The following is a 19309-nucleotide window of genomic DNA, read 5'->3' on the forward strand; positions in this document are numbered from 1 at the left end:
ATAGAACTTCTGGGCTACAAGTGCACACTGCTGGGTCATGTTGAGCTTCTCATCAACCAACACCCCACGTCTTCATCTTCAAGGCTGCTCTCAATTCATTCTCTGCCCAGCCTGTATTTGTGCTTAGGATTGCCTCAACCCACGTGCAGAACCTTTCACTTGGCTTTGTAAAGAAAACATTCAGAAAGTTTAGGTCACTGAGACAACATAAATCAGACCAATTTTCAAATATTCTGTCTAAATAAACTGGCCAAAACATGAAGAAAGAATTATTTGTGGACTAGAATGCTGCACATGAAACATATCAGAAAGCATGTAAGCACAACAACCCACGAAGGCATGGAGTAAAGCTAGGGGGATGACTAAAAAGCAAGAGCGTGACAGAAAACAAAACCACTGTAAGTTCTTCAGGCCATCTGAAGCCTATGGCACTTGCAATAAATTGCACATAAACCAAAAGATGATGAAAGAGTCATGGAGGTTTTTTGACAATTAAAAGAAATTCTGCAACTTGATAAAAGTCAGAACCACAATTAGTCCCATCAGTCATCCTCAGAGAAGGTTTCAGCATCATAAATACAGAAATCAAAATACTTAAGACATCCTTTTTCTTTTGAACAGCCATTCACATATAGATTATGAAGTATGATGGTCAGCTATGTATTCATAATGCATACTGCAATACATCATGCCAACAACAAATTCAGATAGTTCCCACTGATCACTGAAATATTCCCTGCTGCTTCAAGAATAACATGTCACGGAAACCATTGCCAGTGCAGAGCACGGTACCTGCAATGCTAATCATGGTTTCTTTCTAAGATCTCTACAAACTCCCTATTGATTTTCAGGTAAATAGTAAAAAGTACTGTCTTTGATGGAGATAAATGTAAAATGCTCTGGCTGCCTGAAAAAAAAAAAACCAAACAACCAACCCACAAGGTTTTATCTTTGGGTTCATGTTGGAATCACCTTGAACACAAAACCTGTGATTTCAAACAGGAAAGGAGAGGTACCTTGACTGAAGGACTGCCCTACCTCTATAGCCTTTGAGCTCTTATTGATAGCATTAGTTTCTATTGTGCTGTGCTCTGTACCCTACCAACTTATCTTATTAATAGTTAAATGGGACAGGAACCAGAATTTATTAGGACAAGCATTTTATTAGGGATAAATTGAAATGATGTAATTTTATTATAGGAAAATTAGGCAAAAATGTGTTGATTGAGCTCTCTGTTACAAATCCTGCACATCTTGTAATACTTTGAGCACATGCAGCTTATTAAAGGTGCCAAAAAAAAAGTAAAGGTACACTAAAAATCACATGGACAAACAAGAAGTAGATCAAGATCACAGCAGTGCAGAAGCAGTGGAGATACCATTGGCTTGCCTCTCAAAACACAGACACATGCTGTGCAAGCAGCAGTCACAGATCACATCACTTTAACTAAGGTAATCCTTTTTAATTCTTTGCCTTGAAGGGCAATTGAACACAGTGGGAGGAGATGATGGAAACCATGCCAACTCATAATATTGCCAAAGGCACAGGTTTTTCTCTTAAGTACAATATGCAGAGCTCCCAGTGCAGGGATGTAAGGCCTCCACGCTGCTTTGTAAGGCGCTCTGGTTGGCAGCAGCTCTCTTGTGCTGTCACTGGCATCATCTCTGGACTCTAATAACTTCCATCAGCATATACGTGCCACAGGTCAAGCTAGATCCCAGTGATGTAGATCCAGGTAAATTTATAATCAAGCTCAAGAGGGAAGACGGTCAATGGCAGCAGAAAGATTATGCTGATACACAGATATGGTGCAGCAAATTTGCACAACTGAATGATACACGAATTCAAAAGGCACCTATTGCTTTGTACCTATTTTATGGCAAATGCTCAAGGTGTTAAACAAACACAGAGTCAGTGGAACTTGCATCATTTTTGACAGTGTTACCAGTAAATTACTGGGCCTACTTCAAAATTTTACATTATGAAACAAAAATAAAAACAACAACAAAAAAGGCAGAAATCACTTCAGTCGTCTGCATTTCATGCAGTAAGCAGCCTCTTGGGGTTTTATACAAGAAAGTTACAAGCAAGAATCTAAACCTGAATGAAAGTAGAAAATGAACATGCCAAGATGAGTTTCATTACACACGCCTCATGTGCAACATGTGAAATCAAATAGATTTGCCTACTGATGCAACTGTCAGCCAAAAACAAATGGCTGCTTGGTTCTTTTTCCAATAAAGAAAAAAGCTCAGCCTAAGAGAATACTGCTTCGTTTTCCTCAGTAACACAGCCCCATTCGCTTTACTGCTTCCTCACCCCAGGGAATCATTTTTATCTGACTACAAAAACAGAAATCCATCATCCAGTAAGAGGAATTAGCCCACTTCATTTCACTTTCCTGGGATACTACCACAAATACTCAAATAGAGAAGTAATGGGTTTGATAGAAAGGCAAGGGCTTGGGACCACTGAACTTGCTCCAAGTTGTAAGAAGCCAGGCTTGCCCTGAAAGCAAGTTATTGCACACATTACTTTAAACTTTAAGAAAGCAATGGCTGATTTTCTCTCTTTAGAGGCAGGTATGTATCTTTTAGTCTTTCCAAATAGGAAGCTAAAATCACAAGTTTTTTATTCCGTTATGATGATCAGCAGGGGAAATTTAAAAAGCTGAAACATACCTCAGGAGAGGCATTTAAAAACCCTAAACCCCACTACTTGCCACATACAGCTGGAGACAAATACGAAGCACAATAAATAAATAAAGCATCATTCACAACAGCTAAATCTAGTCTTAAATTCTCTATCTTCAACTACAGTTAAGGCCACATCTCAGACACATTTTGGCAAAATGAGAGAGCCAAGCATTAGAGCTGATTGAGAATTAGGGATTCTTAGACATTTCAAACAAAATGCTGTGCAAGTATTTCCAACTTTTCCAAAATCATGTCATACCTGCATTCTGCAGTGTATGATGAGGGCTTAACCCTTCAGCAGCCAAACCGGGCACACCCCAAACCAACAGCCCTCTTTCTACCCATTTTGATCATTTTTCTTCCCACTAAGCCTGTAGCCAGGGGAACACAGTGATGTGTATCGCAGCCTCACGTGCATCAGGTGCTAGAAAAAAATTTCTCTACTTTTTCCTGTACCATTTTAGATGAAGCTATGAACAGTCAGAGCCAGCCTGCCAGAAAACCGGCAGCAAAATTAGGCTCTCATGAAATGGCTGGAGACAGTGTTGGCCACCATCAACACATTCACCACCGTCCCCCATTTATCTTCCCCAAGAGTACATCATAGCAGTGATGCTCTTTCTTCTTTGGGGATACCACGCAGGCCAGAGATTTCCGTTTCTCATGGGAAAAGAAAAGGCAACAGGGCTACATTAACCTTCAACCAACAACTCCTTATGAAATAGCAGATAGGCCCCGTGGTGTTGCCCTGTAGTATTTCCCTTGTTCTTAAAGTACAAGCTCCTCCTGCTGTGAAGCAATTCAGCTGTTTCTCTGTTCCGAGAAATAGAGGTCTGGATTGGAAGTGCTGAATCTGTATGGTGCTGTGTAATATGGGAATTATTCAATTCTCAGCAGGAAAAAAGAAGTAAGCCAAACAGAATTAAGCAGGTGAAGGAATATTACTGTAACACTACAAATAGTCTCTGAATATGAATTATTATCCACACTCTATAGTTACACACACTTTTTCCAAAATACAGTTTAAAGACCTTGGAAAAGATATTATGAAGCAGCAGAATAAAGTTACATATAATTGCTGTAATTCACACTACTTATCTAGAGTTTGCTATTTATAATGGAAAATGTAGACAGCCAAGTAATTTCAGTTTATTATTCAACTATCATTAAAATCATTGAGGTATTTCTTACAGATCTGTAGTCAGCTCTATTAAAACAAATGAGCATTTCTAACCAATGTGTGTTTCATATCATGTTTATACAGATATATGTTCATACAGATCATATAGCTCATATACAATAAATCACCACTGAATTAAATAGTTTCAGGGAAGCACTTTACTTATTTTTAACCTTCAGTCTGTTTCACTAATTGATGGGAGATCAAGCAACCCTGTTGCCTTATTTCAATCTTACTGAAAGTCAAGGCATATGAGATAACTATCACCAGGTAGGGGCTGTGATTTTACTAAAGGGTTTTAGCAATAAGGTACAAGTTGAAATCCATACTGTTTTCTATTACCTAGACCCTAATAAAACAGTACAGTGTAACTGTTTGGTTTGATTTTTTTTTTTTTAAGAAAGCTGACAATGAAAGACAATATATGCTTTGGCATGGCGCAAGTGTAAATACTTCTACATTTAGAACATGTTTTTATTCATACCATCTGTCACTATGCTCATCAGTCTCAAAGCCACTGAGAGATGAGGGCACCCCTCAATATGATTTATTACAAATACTAAGTGAAAAAAAATATTTTAGAACTGGCTAACTTAATAACCCTGGAAAATGTTAACACAGATTTCCTTGTTTCAGTAGTTATTCTGTCATGACTGTCATTATGCTCTCTCTGCTGAGAATGGTAGAGCTGCCTCGCCTATCATTCATTAGACAAAGTTTTTAACTAAAGACATTGTACCCACTCGCAGAACTGCTTTATTATTATTGAAAATTTGATTAAATGTATGAACTTGCACAGAACACTCTGCTTGACAAAAGATAACTCTCAGCTGAAGCACTAGCTCAAGAAGTGTGTTTTACATGTGTTTACTGAATTATTTTATACAACATAGAAGCACTTAGGGAACTGTGGATAAAAAAGTTACCACAAATAACACTAAAGAAGTGGCTGAAAAATATTTTATATATATGCATATTACATATATATACTTATTTGGAGTAGTTGCACCAATTGTAAATAAACTCTTGTAAACAAACTAAATTAACAGTAGCCCAAAATTCCATTAATTCCCTTCATGTTATTTTAGTCAAGCTTTTTTATCACAAACAAAATATTTACAACTTACTGCATAAATTCAGCATTACTCTCAGAACATCAGAAAAATCTTTTACCCTAAAAATTAGTTTGGTGTGGATATTGAGAAAATAGTACAACATTAAAGTACATACAAAATATCAGATTAACAAGATGGGATCTCATCTTGTTCTGATGTGAAGGTAGTATGTTACCTATGCAATATAGTCTCAGCCTCTTTCACTACAGCACATGGCAATCAGTAGCACTTTGCATTGATTCGTAGGGATCTATATAGAATGTAGTAAAATCAGTTAATTCTTTCTGCTTGTTTTCATTTACACAGAAAGTTACATGAAAAAGAAAACCACCAAAAAAAAAAACAAACCACCACTTACTTGCTTTTCCCTTTGTACACTGTAGCATACGACCCTTCCCCTAGTTTTTCCAGTTTTTCATATGAGTCTGCTTTTCCAAACTTGGGGCTTGTGGGCTACACAAAACAAAACAAAAAAAAAAAGAGATGACCTTTCAGCAGGTATTGCACCCACAACATTAACTGCTTTGATTCAGCCTTTAGATACCAAGTGTCATTATCAAAACTCACAGACCTGCACGTTTTCAGCAGCCAACAATTAAAAAACAAAAACAGCGGAATTAATGAAATGAAATAATAGGCTACCCAAATAAAACTTCATTCAACATCCCAGATGCTTGTTTGCCAATACCAACCATACACTTACACCATCAGAACGATCAAAACGATTATGTTCTTAATCAAAGAGATTTCTGGTTTATTTTTCACATATATCACTTCATACAGGGCAAAAAGACCATTAACAACTAAGCCATTTTATCTTCATTAAGAGATTTAAGCAACAGTCTTAATCTGCCCTATAAAATCAGATTAAAAGAGCTGTTCGAATTTCTAAATTTTTTTTAAGACTCCCCAAAACATTGCTCCAGGTAGTCAATGTCCCAGTGTATCAATCATTGTTAAAAGAATGGTCAAATACCAAAGAAGAGCACCTTTTATTAGAGTATCTTGATTCCGAATTATGTTCACAGTCCTCAGGCTGTGGATATAATCACACCATACTTTTAACAGCATGTATACCCAGCATAATTGGATATAGTCGTGTAGATTTAGCATCCTCCTTAGGCAGGAGTCTAAAACCAAACCAAGCTAAGCAATGTCTTTTGCTCAAAGTGCTAGATAATTCGGCTGGCTTTCGCAACAGACTGGTACCTGCCCCAATTTTACAAAGGCCTAACAGAGGACACCACAACTCTGAAAAACCAGAAATTCACATGACATGAACACTTGCCAAATAAGTTCTTAGAAAATGTTTGGATTTTTTGAAGTGCACCCTTTTTCCCAAATTTCCCCATTTTCCAGCTGTCTGGAAGGAAAGGGGTTTTTAGTTTTTCCCCCAGGACCAGAAGGACACTGGAAAAAAACTGACCAACACCTGCCCTCAGCATTATCTACATATAATTTAGACTCCAGCACTCAGATGCCCTATACCTAAACCAACAAAAAGAGTATAGAGCAGAAACTTGGGAAGGTCAGCACTGATCCTGAAATCACATGCAGGGACTGATCTGTTAGCATTCTGGTTATAACACTACAAAGCAAAGCAGAAAAGCAAATCCAGCATCTTTAGGGTTCAATTCAACTAAGAGACTCTAAGCCATGTGCAGCTGCACACAGTCTACACTCACATTCAGGATCTTATGTCCAATTTAGAAAGAGTGCTCAACTTCCGGTTTTTTGAAAGAAAACAAGCATTACAGTACAGGACACATTTGTGTGTAAATACCTTTGAAACCATGGTTGAAAGTTTAAAATCAACTGAGCCTAAAAACTATGCTTCTATTTAATCAGACAAGAGCATCTCAGGTAAAATGACTTGGTACTTCACACCTCTCCACTATAACCATTTATAACCACACATCTCCACTATAACCATCACACCTCTCCGATTAACCATGAGCCAGAATATGCAAAAATTCTCTTTACGATTCTACATTTGTCCTAAGCCAAAATTCTGGAACTTTGATGTATATACACCTAATTTTGAGACTAACATCTGAGCTACCTGCTGAATGGTATCAGGATATACACATGTATGTTTGTAAAATTGATTCCTTTCATCTCCCTCCAATATACTGAACAACCTATTATTTTGCTATGCAGTTTCTAAATATTACTAGATTGATGAAAATTTGTCGTATGGCAACTCCCAGATCTTTTTCCTGTTACATTATTTGGAACCCTTTATTATAGATAAGGCAGTAATATTCTTGGTTCCCAATCTGTGCTCGAAAATGAATTTTGCCTGGTTAGAAATTAATTTTAATTAAATCATGTTTTTTAAAAATATGTCACTAACAGAGGTGAATAAAATATTCATTGAAGTCGACTTCTCATGTAAGTATCCAATTACGGACTAATGCAGCATTTCAAAACCATAGAAAAAAAAGTGTCTCCCATGTAATGAAAAGGGAAAGCAAAGTATTTCCTAAATTGCAGGCTGCAGCAAACACACAGCGAGTAGCTTTGTTTGGAATTGAAATGCTAGTTAACAGTGAATAGTTCACTGGTGGTTTTCTCAAAGCAAGACAGAAAAAGGGCAAGGTTTATACATGTGTTTCACATCCACCCTTATTTTCACACTATTTACTTTTATTTCATACTGCTAGAAACCATAGTGTAAAGGTCACAACAGCTTGTAACCTGGAAAGAGGAGGGTATCGGCTGTGTGATTTCACTGCATATGGGACAGGCTGTGGCTAAGGGGTTGGGGTTCTGCTTGTTTTCTGGTTGCTTCTGGTCTGCTCTTGTCCAGCATGAGCAGGACTGGGTGAGCGGTTTGGGCTGCTTTGGGGAGGGTGGCAAGTCAGCCTTGCTGCTGCAGGGCTGAGCCCTGGGGCACTGTGTGGGGCTGCTCCGCAGTGCATCTCAGCTCTTTTCCAGCTGGATCACTACATGGGATTGCCCATGTTCTCACAATATTAGATCTCCCTTTGTGAAAATACACATTATTTTTCCTTGCATTTGTAATCTTAAAAGGCTTAAATTTTTGAAGGTATCTGGTGTAGAAAAGCACTTCAGAGGCAGCAGAAGACTAATTTGCATGGTATTTCTTAATGAAACACCAAGACAGATCTCACTCAGCACATGAAATGACTTCAGAAAATGAAGGAACAAAATTACCATTTCCCCAACGTTTTCTCTTTTTTTTTTAAGTGAAGCCTCACACATTAATTCAAACTTACAAATTGCTTACAAAGGTAAGATATTCAGAAACTTCTCATCTTCCCTTTTATTTCCGTATTAAAAGGAAGTAAAGTCTGACAGAGATAAAGCAAAAATACAAAACTTCCCAAAAATTCAGCTTTAAGCTTAAAGGGATCTAACTAAAGGGCTATGGAAGAAATTTAAATAATTTGAAGTTCTGTGTGACTGTTGAAAATTATAACCATTTCAGCCAGGAACCCCAAGTCCCGTTCCGCAGAGCTGCTCCTCAGCCAGGCAGATCCCAGCCTGTGCTGCACTCTTGGTTTGTGCTTACCCAAGCGCATGACCTTGTCCTTATTGAACTTCATAAGGTTTTTGTTAGCCCACTCTTCCAGCCTATCCAGGTCACCCTACAGCATAGATCTCCCCTTCAAGGTGTCCACTTCCTCACTCAGATTGGTATTGCTGGAAAACTTGGTCATGGAAGAAAGTTTTCCCCAAGAGGACACTGGCAACTAGAATGCAGAATGGTGCACTTCTTTCCCTTCAGGAAAACCACTGGGAGTTTTAGTTGTTTGCCTTTATGTCTTTTTCCTCCCAGATAGTTTCCATTAAGGTAGCCTTCTTATTATTAGACTACATTTTTGCCAGTGCAAGATTAGTCTAAGAGCACCACTGTGCACTAGGAGTGAGCATCTTTAGCAGCAGAGCTTAGAGGAATCAAGATTAGACATTTTTTCCCTCCAGTTAAGGAAATACAGATCATAGTAACAAGGATAGAAAGAGTATGCAAAATTCTTGAATACAGAAATAGCAAAAGCTAGTATTTCAAAGTGATGCGAGAGTATTAAAAATAACAGAGAGAAAAAGAAATGAGAGGAAACTGACTTTTCTGACCAGGTCACTTCAAATAGCCACTTCACTGATACAGCCTGTCGGAGGGATAATAGATTTAATCAAAAATCTTGCTATATGAGTCCTTGCACTACACTGCCATGCGAATACCTCCATTAGAAATTCTCAAAATCCATGTAGTAAAGAAAGCTTTAATGGAAAATTACACTGAAAATCACCTGACTATTCTTATAGAAGCTGTGTGGGTTATGTTCTCATGCATTTTTCATAACTGCAAAACAGCTTGTGAATGTCACACTTAACTGCCACACTCCCGAGCTGAAATTTTAAATAGACCTTTAAAAAAAAAAAAACAAACCCAAAAGCACAAAACTGCAGAGTATTAAACTTCAACATAAAACCATCCTCAAGGGAAAAATATAATGCTCACAGTACCACTGTAATTTATTGAAAGTCAAATCTAAAGATCTGTTCTATGCCTCAGAAGAAATAAATCATTGCTAGAAAAACTTCAAAGCAAAAGGTAGGCCAAGAGGCTTAACTGAGATTAAATCACAAGAACAAAAGATTATTTTTTTTACCATTTTATATTTTGTTTTCTTTGACACAATGGTAGAGCTGTTTTCACAAAACCATACGCAACTTTCACACTAATTTCAGGTTGCATTCAACCTACAATAACAGACCAATTTGATCACACTTTTTCTTTTTTTTTTTTAAAACCTTGCAAGCTGGACTGTTTTCAGGGCAGTGGATCAAGGGATACAAAGATGTTAAAGAATCCAAACTGAGCCTTAATCTCAGGTCTCTCACTATCTGATCCATCCTATTGCTTGCATCTTTCTAAATTTTTAATATAATATAATATAATATAATATAATATAATATAATATAATATAATATAATATAATATAATATAAATTAAGACAAATCTGAGCAGGAGTGACCACAGATGACTCTCTGGAAGGGCTGGATGCAGTTTTTAAAGCTCTTTACTTGTTCTCCAGGCTACTAAAGCATAGAAGCTGGACCAACTGCCATATTTTATCTGCCTCATCATCTAAAGTGTATCCCTCAGGTTAACAATTATTAAAGCTTCCTTCGTGCCACAAAAGGAAGATCCACTCTTTACACTGAACTCTGAAATTATCTTACCTAATAAAAAGTATCAAACAGGAAGTATGCGGTTACTCTAGTAATTAATAGGCTACTAAAACTGGAGACGGGTATACTGAAGTGGAAGACAGGCAAGAACGGCACACCAAGCGTTTAAGCAGACAGAAATGATGCCTAACTTTTCCACAAATTTCTGACTTCAGTGTCTGCTTTAAAGTTAGATTTCTTATGCAACTGATTTACAGTGTGTTAATAGGCTCAGTTCTTGCTTTTTGCTTGTACATTTTTGGAGGAAAGTTGAATAGAACAAGACTGAAAATTAACATAAGTTACAGAAACAGGAGAGAAGCTGCTCTTCCAGATAGACTGCAGAATCCATACAATAAAGCATTGCTTATCCAGTGATTTTTATCTGAATGTTTTTTAGTGTTTTGATGCATTTAGTTTTTAAAAAGTAACTGAAAGGTAGTACTTATACCTTAGCAAGACATTTTAATTCTGACATGGATCTTGAGCCATTAAAAGAGAACAAACTGATGCCTATCACTGTGTAATAAAATCTTGAACAGTGTCCTGGTTTAGGCTGGGATAGAGTTAATTTCCTTCCTAGTAGCTGGTACAGTGCTGTGTTTTGAATTCAGTATGGGAATAAAGTTGTTAACAAGCAAATGCTTTAGTTGTTGCTAAGGTATTTCCAGTTTCCCATACTCTGCCAGTGAAGAACAAGAAGCCAGGAGGGAGCGCAGTCAGGAGGGGGTATTCCATACCCCAGTACATTACATCCAGTATACAAACTGTGGGGAGTGGGCTGGGAGGAGCTGATTACTGCTCAGGGATGAGCTGGGCATTGGTCAGCAGGTGATGAGCAATTGTATTGTGCACCACTTGGGTTTTTTTCTTTTCTGTTCATTTGTTTTATTCCTCCCCCCCTCTCTCTCTAGCTCCTTATTACTATAATTGCTGTTAATATTACTATTATTACATTTTACTTTATTTCAATTATTAAACTGTTCTTATCTCAACCCACATGTTTTTCACCTTTTTTTCCCCAGCTCTCCTCCCCATACCACCTTTGGGAGGTTAAGGGGAGTGAGCAAGTGGCTGTATGGAACTTAGCTGCCAGCAGGAGTTAAACCATGACAACCAGATGGCTAGCTCATAAAACCTGCTAATTCTATTTACATACAATGCAAAAGTACTATTTTATAGTGTAGAAAATGTGTACAGTGAATGTAATAAAACTTCACCTGGCATTGGAGAAAAATATAGTAATAATGACATGCCTAAAGAGTGTGGATCTCAAACTTTCAGAGAATTAGAGTCAAACTGTTTTTCAAAGCCAGTGTTACTTTGGAAAGACTGTCATGTATTTAGTTTTGAATTCTGCTTTTTTATTGTGTCCAGCTAAGGAAAGAAAAAAAGCAAATTTCTTCCCTTGGTAGGTAAAAGACTCAGCAAAAGATTTTTAGCTACATGTACAGAATATATATACATATATATATACACACATATCTGTTGTGTTGGTCTGGATCAGAGCAAAGGTTTATCAAGCCAAATTCCTCTCTTCTAGCAGTGGTTGGTAGGTGGTAGGCAAACACCTACTTCACTGCCTCCAAGGTGAATATTACCCATTATTCTGATATGAGAAAAGGGTAAGTTTGTTGTGCTGGAAATCTCATTCCATAACAACATCCAATTTCAATCAGCTTAAGCAATTTGGAAATCCTACCCCTAGATGTTTTCTTATGTTAAAAAGAAGAGGGGAAGAAAATGCAGTGCAATGTAGCTGGTTTACATAATGAGTATGTAAACATCAGGTGGAAAGACTCAGGTGGAAGTGTAAAACTTAACACATTATTTTTTTGTTCTTATAAACAAACTTAACTTCTGTCTGTATGCTACTGCACTAATTAACTACACAGGATTTCTACCAGGTTGCAATGACGTGTGACATTAACTGCAGAAAATTACTCTATGTTCAAGAGCAGATGATTTATCCAAGTACAACCTGTGGGCAGGAACATGGGGTTCCCGCTTCCTCAGCCTCTGTGTCTGTGTGTGTGTGTGCGCGCACGTATGTGCATGTGATCTTCTCATCACAAGGTGCAGCATATTTCAAAGGCACAGAAAACACAAAATGGGTAACGTGCTACCTGCAGAGTATTATTTGGTGATCTTCCCCAAACAGTGAAGCTGATGCCTGCCAAGATTGCTTCTGAAACTAATCAACACAGAAGCTGATGGCACAGGGAACTATAAACAAGGTCTTTCAGCTCACTTCTTGAAAAATGTTATTTCTGAGACAAATAAAGGACTTTCACCTGAGCTAAAGCAGTGATATGGAGACCGCAAGCCTCAGCCATGTACCTTCTGTAAGGCATCACTTCCACACCTGATGGCTACAGAGGAGTTCACATGATGAAAGGGAAGAGACTAAACAGAAGCCTATCTCTAATTCAGCCCCTCCACTAATCAAGCACAGAAAGTGCAAATTGAAGGTAGCGTACATCTTTCAGAGTATCTTCAAATAAAGGTTACAGAAAGCAAAGCTAAAACTGAAACACAACTACACAACTGGAGCCAGTACAAGCCAGAGGCTTGAGCTAGCATGCTCAGAGGCTTGAGCTAGCATGCTCAAGAACATTTACAGAAACTGAAATGCCCATTCAGACTGGTATAATCTATTCAGCAGAAGAATTTCCAGAGAATCAAGTATTAACTTAATTAGGAAGAATAAGTAGCAGTCCTCTGCCATAGAAGAAAAAAAGTAATGATCAGAAGTAGCAAGGACATCTGCTATATATAAGGACTAGAAAAAAATTAAACTCAAACCCCTTTGTCAGCTCAAGTGCAATTCAAAACCAGAGAATGAGAAATTCCTGCAACTAACCACACAGACCTATGCTGAATAAAACGTGCATCATAACATCTCCTGCCTGAGACAGCTTATTCAGGCTCTGGAGGAAGGGGAGCGGCTTGATTGTATCTCTGCCTCGGTCATAAGAATTTGGTCTGCTGAGCAGGACCAGGTGTGACCTGCAATCATCAGAGGGCTAAAATCACCTTTTGATGTGAATTCCTACTCTTCCATCTTCCTTGTCATGAATGCTAACATTATTCCACAAGCTATTCCTTGCCAGGTGCTCTTGGGATCACTCCTTGTGAGGAAGAGTCAAAAATTACTAACAATGCCTCAAAGCAGAAGGAAGAACTGACTTCAATGAACAGAGCTATAAAAATCAGGGAGAATTAAAGGAAGCTGAGAAATAAGAATTGTATTTCAGGAAATTCCTATGCACCTACTTTAATACAACATGTCCTCAGCAAGTCTGTGTGAGTCACCATAACAGAAGATTAACAAAAGTGTGTTTAGCTAGGGCTCTAACCACCTGCATACTAGCAGAGGAAGCATTAACATCATTTACATAAAAAAATACTGGGGTCATATGAGATTGAATGGATGAAGCAGAGTATCAGTCTGCTGGAAAAGTACAAGATGCCAATAACACAGTTTCAAAGAGTCTACCTCAAAATTCTGGAAACAAAGCAACTAAAATTCTTTGAGTTTTAATAGAAAATAAGTTAATAAAGCATTAACAGAAATTAATAATAACTTCTAAGAGGAACAAGATAAGAACATCAGAGATGGGAACTGAGTTAATACCACAAAAACACTTCAGGGAAGACTTACAAAAAAAAGTCATCTAAATTGAGTGGTGGTGGTGCCAAACAATATTCAGACATCATGCAGCACAGTGCGGATCACTCCATCCGTCCCTTAATGACTGTAAAAGTTTTATGGCAAGAACTCCTTGTTACAGACTCATCTGGAACACACCAGAGACATCTTTGGCAGCAGCTATATAATGCCAGGCGATGATGAAAAAGCAGATTTGGTTTTGCTACAGATGGTTACATTTTAAAATGTAACCTTTTCTAAACAGGAAGGTCCCCTGGAGGCTTGACATCTTACCAGTAAAATCACATGGGTTAAACAAAGCTCATCTACAGAAAATGAAGCTCTGTCATTTCTTCTTAGAAGTCTGACACGATTCAGTCAAACTTCTGTAGGGAGGACAGAAGATGTCCAGAAAATAGAGAATAAAAAAGAAGAAAGAAAAGAAAAAAGAAGAGGAAATCAACCTTTAAAAGCGTTTCACGCCAACTAAGATTTGAAGTGTTAGATCCATTCTGCTTAGATCCCTTAGTATTCAACTCAAAGGTCACATTATTATGTATTTTCCTTGCCAAAGCATAACAGAAATAGCTTTTCAGTAATTTTGAAGGACTTTTGGGAGAAACCCATTCTGGGCATTATTCATGAAAGATATGACATTTTATTTATCCAGTTTCTTTCAAAATACTTGAGAATAATACAACAATGATGTTGTGTTGCCAAACCCCTCTCAGCTGTTTCTTTCTCTTCTCTCTCTCTCTCATGCGCACAAAGTTTCCGAGATGGAAATAAATGTTATTTTTACTACTTGATTTTAAAAAGAGAATTCGAAAGTGTAAACAAAATCTGTCAAATCTGATCTGTTTCTTTAAAACCTAAATCGAAAAATAAAACAGGCCATTCATGGGGCTTCCTAAACTTCATGGGGAAGAATTCCTCTTCACAAATAAGCAACCCTCTGCAAAATTTGCAACATAAACATTAGAGCAGCTGTAATGCCACACCAGGATCAGGAGAGGAAATTGCTTAGAAATCCCGTAAGACACCCTAGCTAATATTTTGAGAGGAATTTAAAAATATATTCTTTTTCAAATTCTATTTTCTTATTTCATTTTATACACAGCAGTACAAATATATATGGGAAACATCTTTTATAGCAGCCATAAGTTTTTTGGTTTGTTTCCAAGTAATCAGTTCCTTCCTAAACAAGAAAATGTTTCTCTAGTGTTATTAATTCCACCATGTGGTACGTGCGCAGGTGTGAGGACTGTGCACTTACAGAGCTGGGGCTGGAATGCCGCCTGACTTTAGGTGATTCCTTTCCTGCAGATGAAGTTTTGAAGTTAATGCACGCGTTGTTCTCCGAATGAACCCTCTTCACTTGATTAGCTGGTTTCTCAAATGGATCAAAACTACTTTGTGTCCTCTGAACCCGGACCTTTTTATCTTCAGGAATTGTATCCAGAGGTTTGATCACTGAATCCATTCCCTGGCAGTTCCGTGTAGACATCTTTGTGACACATATCTGAAAGGAAAAAAGAGCATTCATTGCCTCTAACAGGCTTAAAGTCCATGTCAATCCAAGGCTTAAAGTCCACGTCAATACATCAGCCAGCATCAAAAAGGCATTCGACTTCAGAAGCATTCACTTTCTGTTTCTACATTAAAATTGCAAACAACACATACATTTTACATAGGGATGCATTATACATAGGGGACACGCACCACAGTCATAACAATAAAAAGCCTATCTTTGCAAAGTATACTAAAAGATCCTGAAAAAGAAAGACAAAAGAGGAATGTGCATAGAATTCATACATTGTGGTTTTTTGTACAATGTGGTCTTACCGCTTCATCTCTTTCTCCAAGCTAGCTACTGATACTCGCAAGCAGTATTGATTTCCATTTATTTAAAATTGGATGAGACTAAACTAAAATAAATGATGGTAGTTTGTGTGCACACTTCAGTGCTGGCCTGCCAAAGATCCAATACCGGTATATTACTGTATTTTTAAATAATGCTTATAAAATATTATTATTATTATTATTATCACTATACATCTCAGAAAAGCAAACAAGTAAATCAATTCACAGGCACTGAAACGTTAGACTGCAGCTTAATGACACACTAAAGCACAGAAGTTCAGTTCTTTGTTACTGTGAGGTATGACTCTGACAAGCCTCAAAGACTGCAACTGGCTGCTTGAGATACCAAAGTATGCTATTGCTAGTTCGAAAGAACTAAATGAGTGAGTTTATATACTGCAGTCATGTACATTTCGGTTCTTAATTTTAATACATTCCAACATATAAGATATTATTTTTAAACTGCATAGTTGGTGGGGGGTTGTATTCAAGGCCTCAGCCTCTGTTTTCACCCATAAGAGACTCAACTTTTACTTGGGAAGAAAAGAAATAATTTTAGCCTTCAGGCTACAGGGAAAGCTACGAAGTGTGATGCAGGCAGTCCCAAGAGGCTCCTTAAATCATAAGGCAAATCAAAAGAATCTGAAATGTACTTTTTCCATAATGTTTGCAAGTATTTAAGGATAGACAGTGTTAATTTACTATCAACTGTATTGTTCACATACATAAAATGAAAGAAGCACGATGTTCCATCCAAACACCTACAATCAAAGCATTTTGGAACACTTGCTGTCATAAAACAGTTAATATCAAATAAGAAAAAGAACTGTTTACCATTACCATTTAATCAGGACTCCTCCCCCATAACACAAAGTGTATCCAATACAAGCATCTTCAATAAATTATTCTTTGCCATTCCCCTGGAGGAATTCTGTGCCTTGATATCGAACTTACTTCAACTGTTTCTAGAAATTCTGGGTGACTGCATCTCATGGTTTCTACGTTTTGAGGGTTTGATGATCCACTGTAACAGTAGATGAAAGATTTCTTTTGCGCATTAAAAATTTAAAGTACATTTCCCGCACAGTGCCATCTGGCCAAACAATCATAGACCAGGTCAACTCTAATGAAGGACATCACTAGCTTTACAAGGGCTCACATTTCTTCTCATTAAAGTGGTTTTCCTAAGACTAAATTTTAACCAGCATTTAACTGAGAAAAGGAACAGCCCCCCTTCATTCCCTCTCAGGCCAAAATGAAGGCAATTATGTAATTTTGGTCTATTACTTCAGAGAGAAAAGATAAAGAAATGGTGCACAAAGAATTTTTAATTAGCTTTCGTGTAAAATTAATTGGCTTCTTTTCCCTAAAACAACTTATATGCACAGACATGCACCCACATACGTCCCACTGTCTCCAGATCCATGTTCGTACAATGCCTTCTACTAACAAAGATGTTTTAACATAATGTAAGCTGAAATTATTATTAAAATAGCAGAGCTTTCATTTTCACTTAATCAACATGGATGCAAATAAATCAGTAAGTATTACCCAGCCTATGAAAGGCTATGATCTAGAAAACAGGGGCAGGACATAGGGAGAAAAGATTAAAAAGCTATACTTGGCTTCCTTTCAAATTATCAAAGGCCACTTGTAGCCAGTTAAAATGATTGGAATCCACAGTTATAAACAAACTATAAGAGTGCTGCTTCTAGTTTCTTTTTAAACTGGAAAATCCCCATGTCTAGCTCTAACGTGGGCCAAGCAAGCATTGCATTTGAAAATGCAAGACATGCTATTGATCATCTCTACTGGAAGCAGTAAGAGTTTGGATTTAGATATTGAAGGAAGACACTTCAACCTTCAGGTGACTTGACTGAATCTGCAGTAGGATGAAAATCCCACAATCATCTTCTAATGACCAAAACCAAGATGTACAGCAGGCCCCCACTCAGATGTCAAGCAGTGGATGCACAGGCTAAACACCAGCATCACTAGAGGAAAAGACTGAACACTGCAGAGAAGTGCAAAAGCAGGGGCTGCTCCCCATGCTCCTGTGTGTGCTCTGCAGCTTGTCCTGCCAGTGCTGGCAAAGGGTTTCATTCATAGCTTCTCTCTCACCTACATCAATAGTTCCCTAGCAGAAATAAAATATTCTTCCCAAATGACCACTGACCACAGGCAAGAGAGCTGACCTTATGTTGTTGTTGAGTGTACACATTTCCAATCTGTCTGCCCTGTCTATAAAACTCTGAAGATAAACAATATTTAAGCAGTTGTTTTACATTGTCATTGACAGGTCAAGCCCAACTTTGTGCTGAAACTCAGCTCTGTGAAATCTGAAAGGAGCAGGTCTAAAATACAGCTTAAGGTTGCAGTAAACTCGGTGGTAATTTCAGGTTTCCCTCTATCAGCAAGAGCTAAGCTACCACAATACCCTTGCCTTTGCCGCTGTGCAGTGGGCATGCTGATATGACACTCCTGTGCTAAAGCTAATGCTAGAAATTACTCTATAGTAACTTACCATGCAACAAAGCAACAGTGTACTGAGAAAGACTGATGCACAATGTATTTTGAAGGTCTGCCTGAGCATACAAATGATCTTAGATTTCACCATCAAGACCAGATCACTTTCAGGAAGTTTGAATTTTTCTATCACACTAATTCAGCCTTTTAAGTATCATTTTTCTTTACTGTATAGCAAAAGGGATTCTTATGAATTTCAGCCTCTCAAATGATATACACAAATACTTAGCAACAGAAGCTTTTAGATCGGTAAACCACTGCTCACCACCTGCAAGTTCCTTGATGGCAGTGAGGAGAAGACGAACCCACTCTCTTATTTTCAGCTTTCTTTTTGTGTAAGAGTAAGGACCATTTTTCAGTTAAAGCGTAGTATTTGTCACAAAGGACACAGGTTCATCTTCAGCCCCTTCTAGATGCTCCTATTTGATACTCTGGGCTAGTCAGAATTTTGCCATCTCTAAGACAGGACTTTTCTTTTTGCCCCTTTTCATCTCTTTTATTTATATAAGCCATAGGTTCTTCAGAGTGGGGGCTATTATTTTACTAATTCTACGCACAGAACAACCTTCATGCACTCCACTGAAAATCACAATTCAGAAAGTAGTGGAAATTATCTCTTGCCAGTACACCCTTAAAACTAGATGTTTTTGTTGAATATGTGCTTTCTCTACAGTTACCAGAGCAAATAAAATAATAAGTTAAACAAGTTTAACAGCTCATGACATATAGGAAGTCAATCTGTGTAATTCATCACCCCTCCTTGCCCTAGCTCTATAAATCTATGTGATGCTGTGCTTAAGACAGTGGAGCCCAGACACTCATTGAGATGCTGTAAATGCCACCACGGTCTAAAACTGTTGCTATATGACAATGTGATTAATGGCACCTTTACTATTACAGATTCTTACCTCAAATGCATGTAGACACAACACAGGTGATATCTTGGTTTCTCAACTAACGACATGACAATTATGCTTTATAAAATGCAATCAAGAAAAAGAGGAGGCCAAGAACTTTCCAGCATGAAGGTGATACCCATTTAAAGAAACTTCTGTCTAGCAAACAGTATGAGCC

The 19309-nt window shown here is 37.7% G+C and overlaps 1 protein-coding gene across 6 annotated transcripts in view; it reads right to left on the minus strand.

Moving 5' to 3' along the window:
• CDK14 (cyclin dependent kinase 14) overlaps positions 1–19309 on the minus strand; it is a 328023-nt gene that overhangs the window by 216932 nt on the left and 91782 nt on the right. For all 6 annotated transcript variants that reach the window (XR_010609906.1, XM_065666401.1, XM_065666400.1 and 3 more), the window contains exons 3-4: positions 15123–15368; positions 5351–5445 (exon numbers count right to left, since the gene is read on the minus strand). Coding sequence is in view for 5 of the 6 variants with exons in the window: in XM_065666400.1 (XP_065522472.1) it covers positions 5351–5445; positions 15123–15368 (341 nt within the window). In the remaining variant the exon portion in view is untranslated. The remainder of the gene's footprint in view (positions 1–5350; positions 5446–15122; positions 15369–19309) is intronic.

Source organism: Lathamus discolor, chromosome 2 (genome assembly GCF_037157495.1).
Source record: "Lathamus discolor isolate bLatDis1 chromosome 2, bLatDis1.hap1, whole genome shotgun sequence".
NCBI classification, from domain to species: Eukaryota; Metazoa; Chordata; class Aves; order Psittaciformes; family Psittacidae; genus Lathamus; species Lathamus discolor.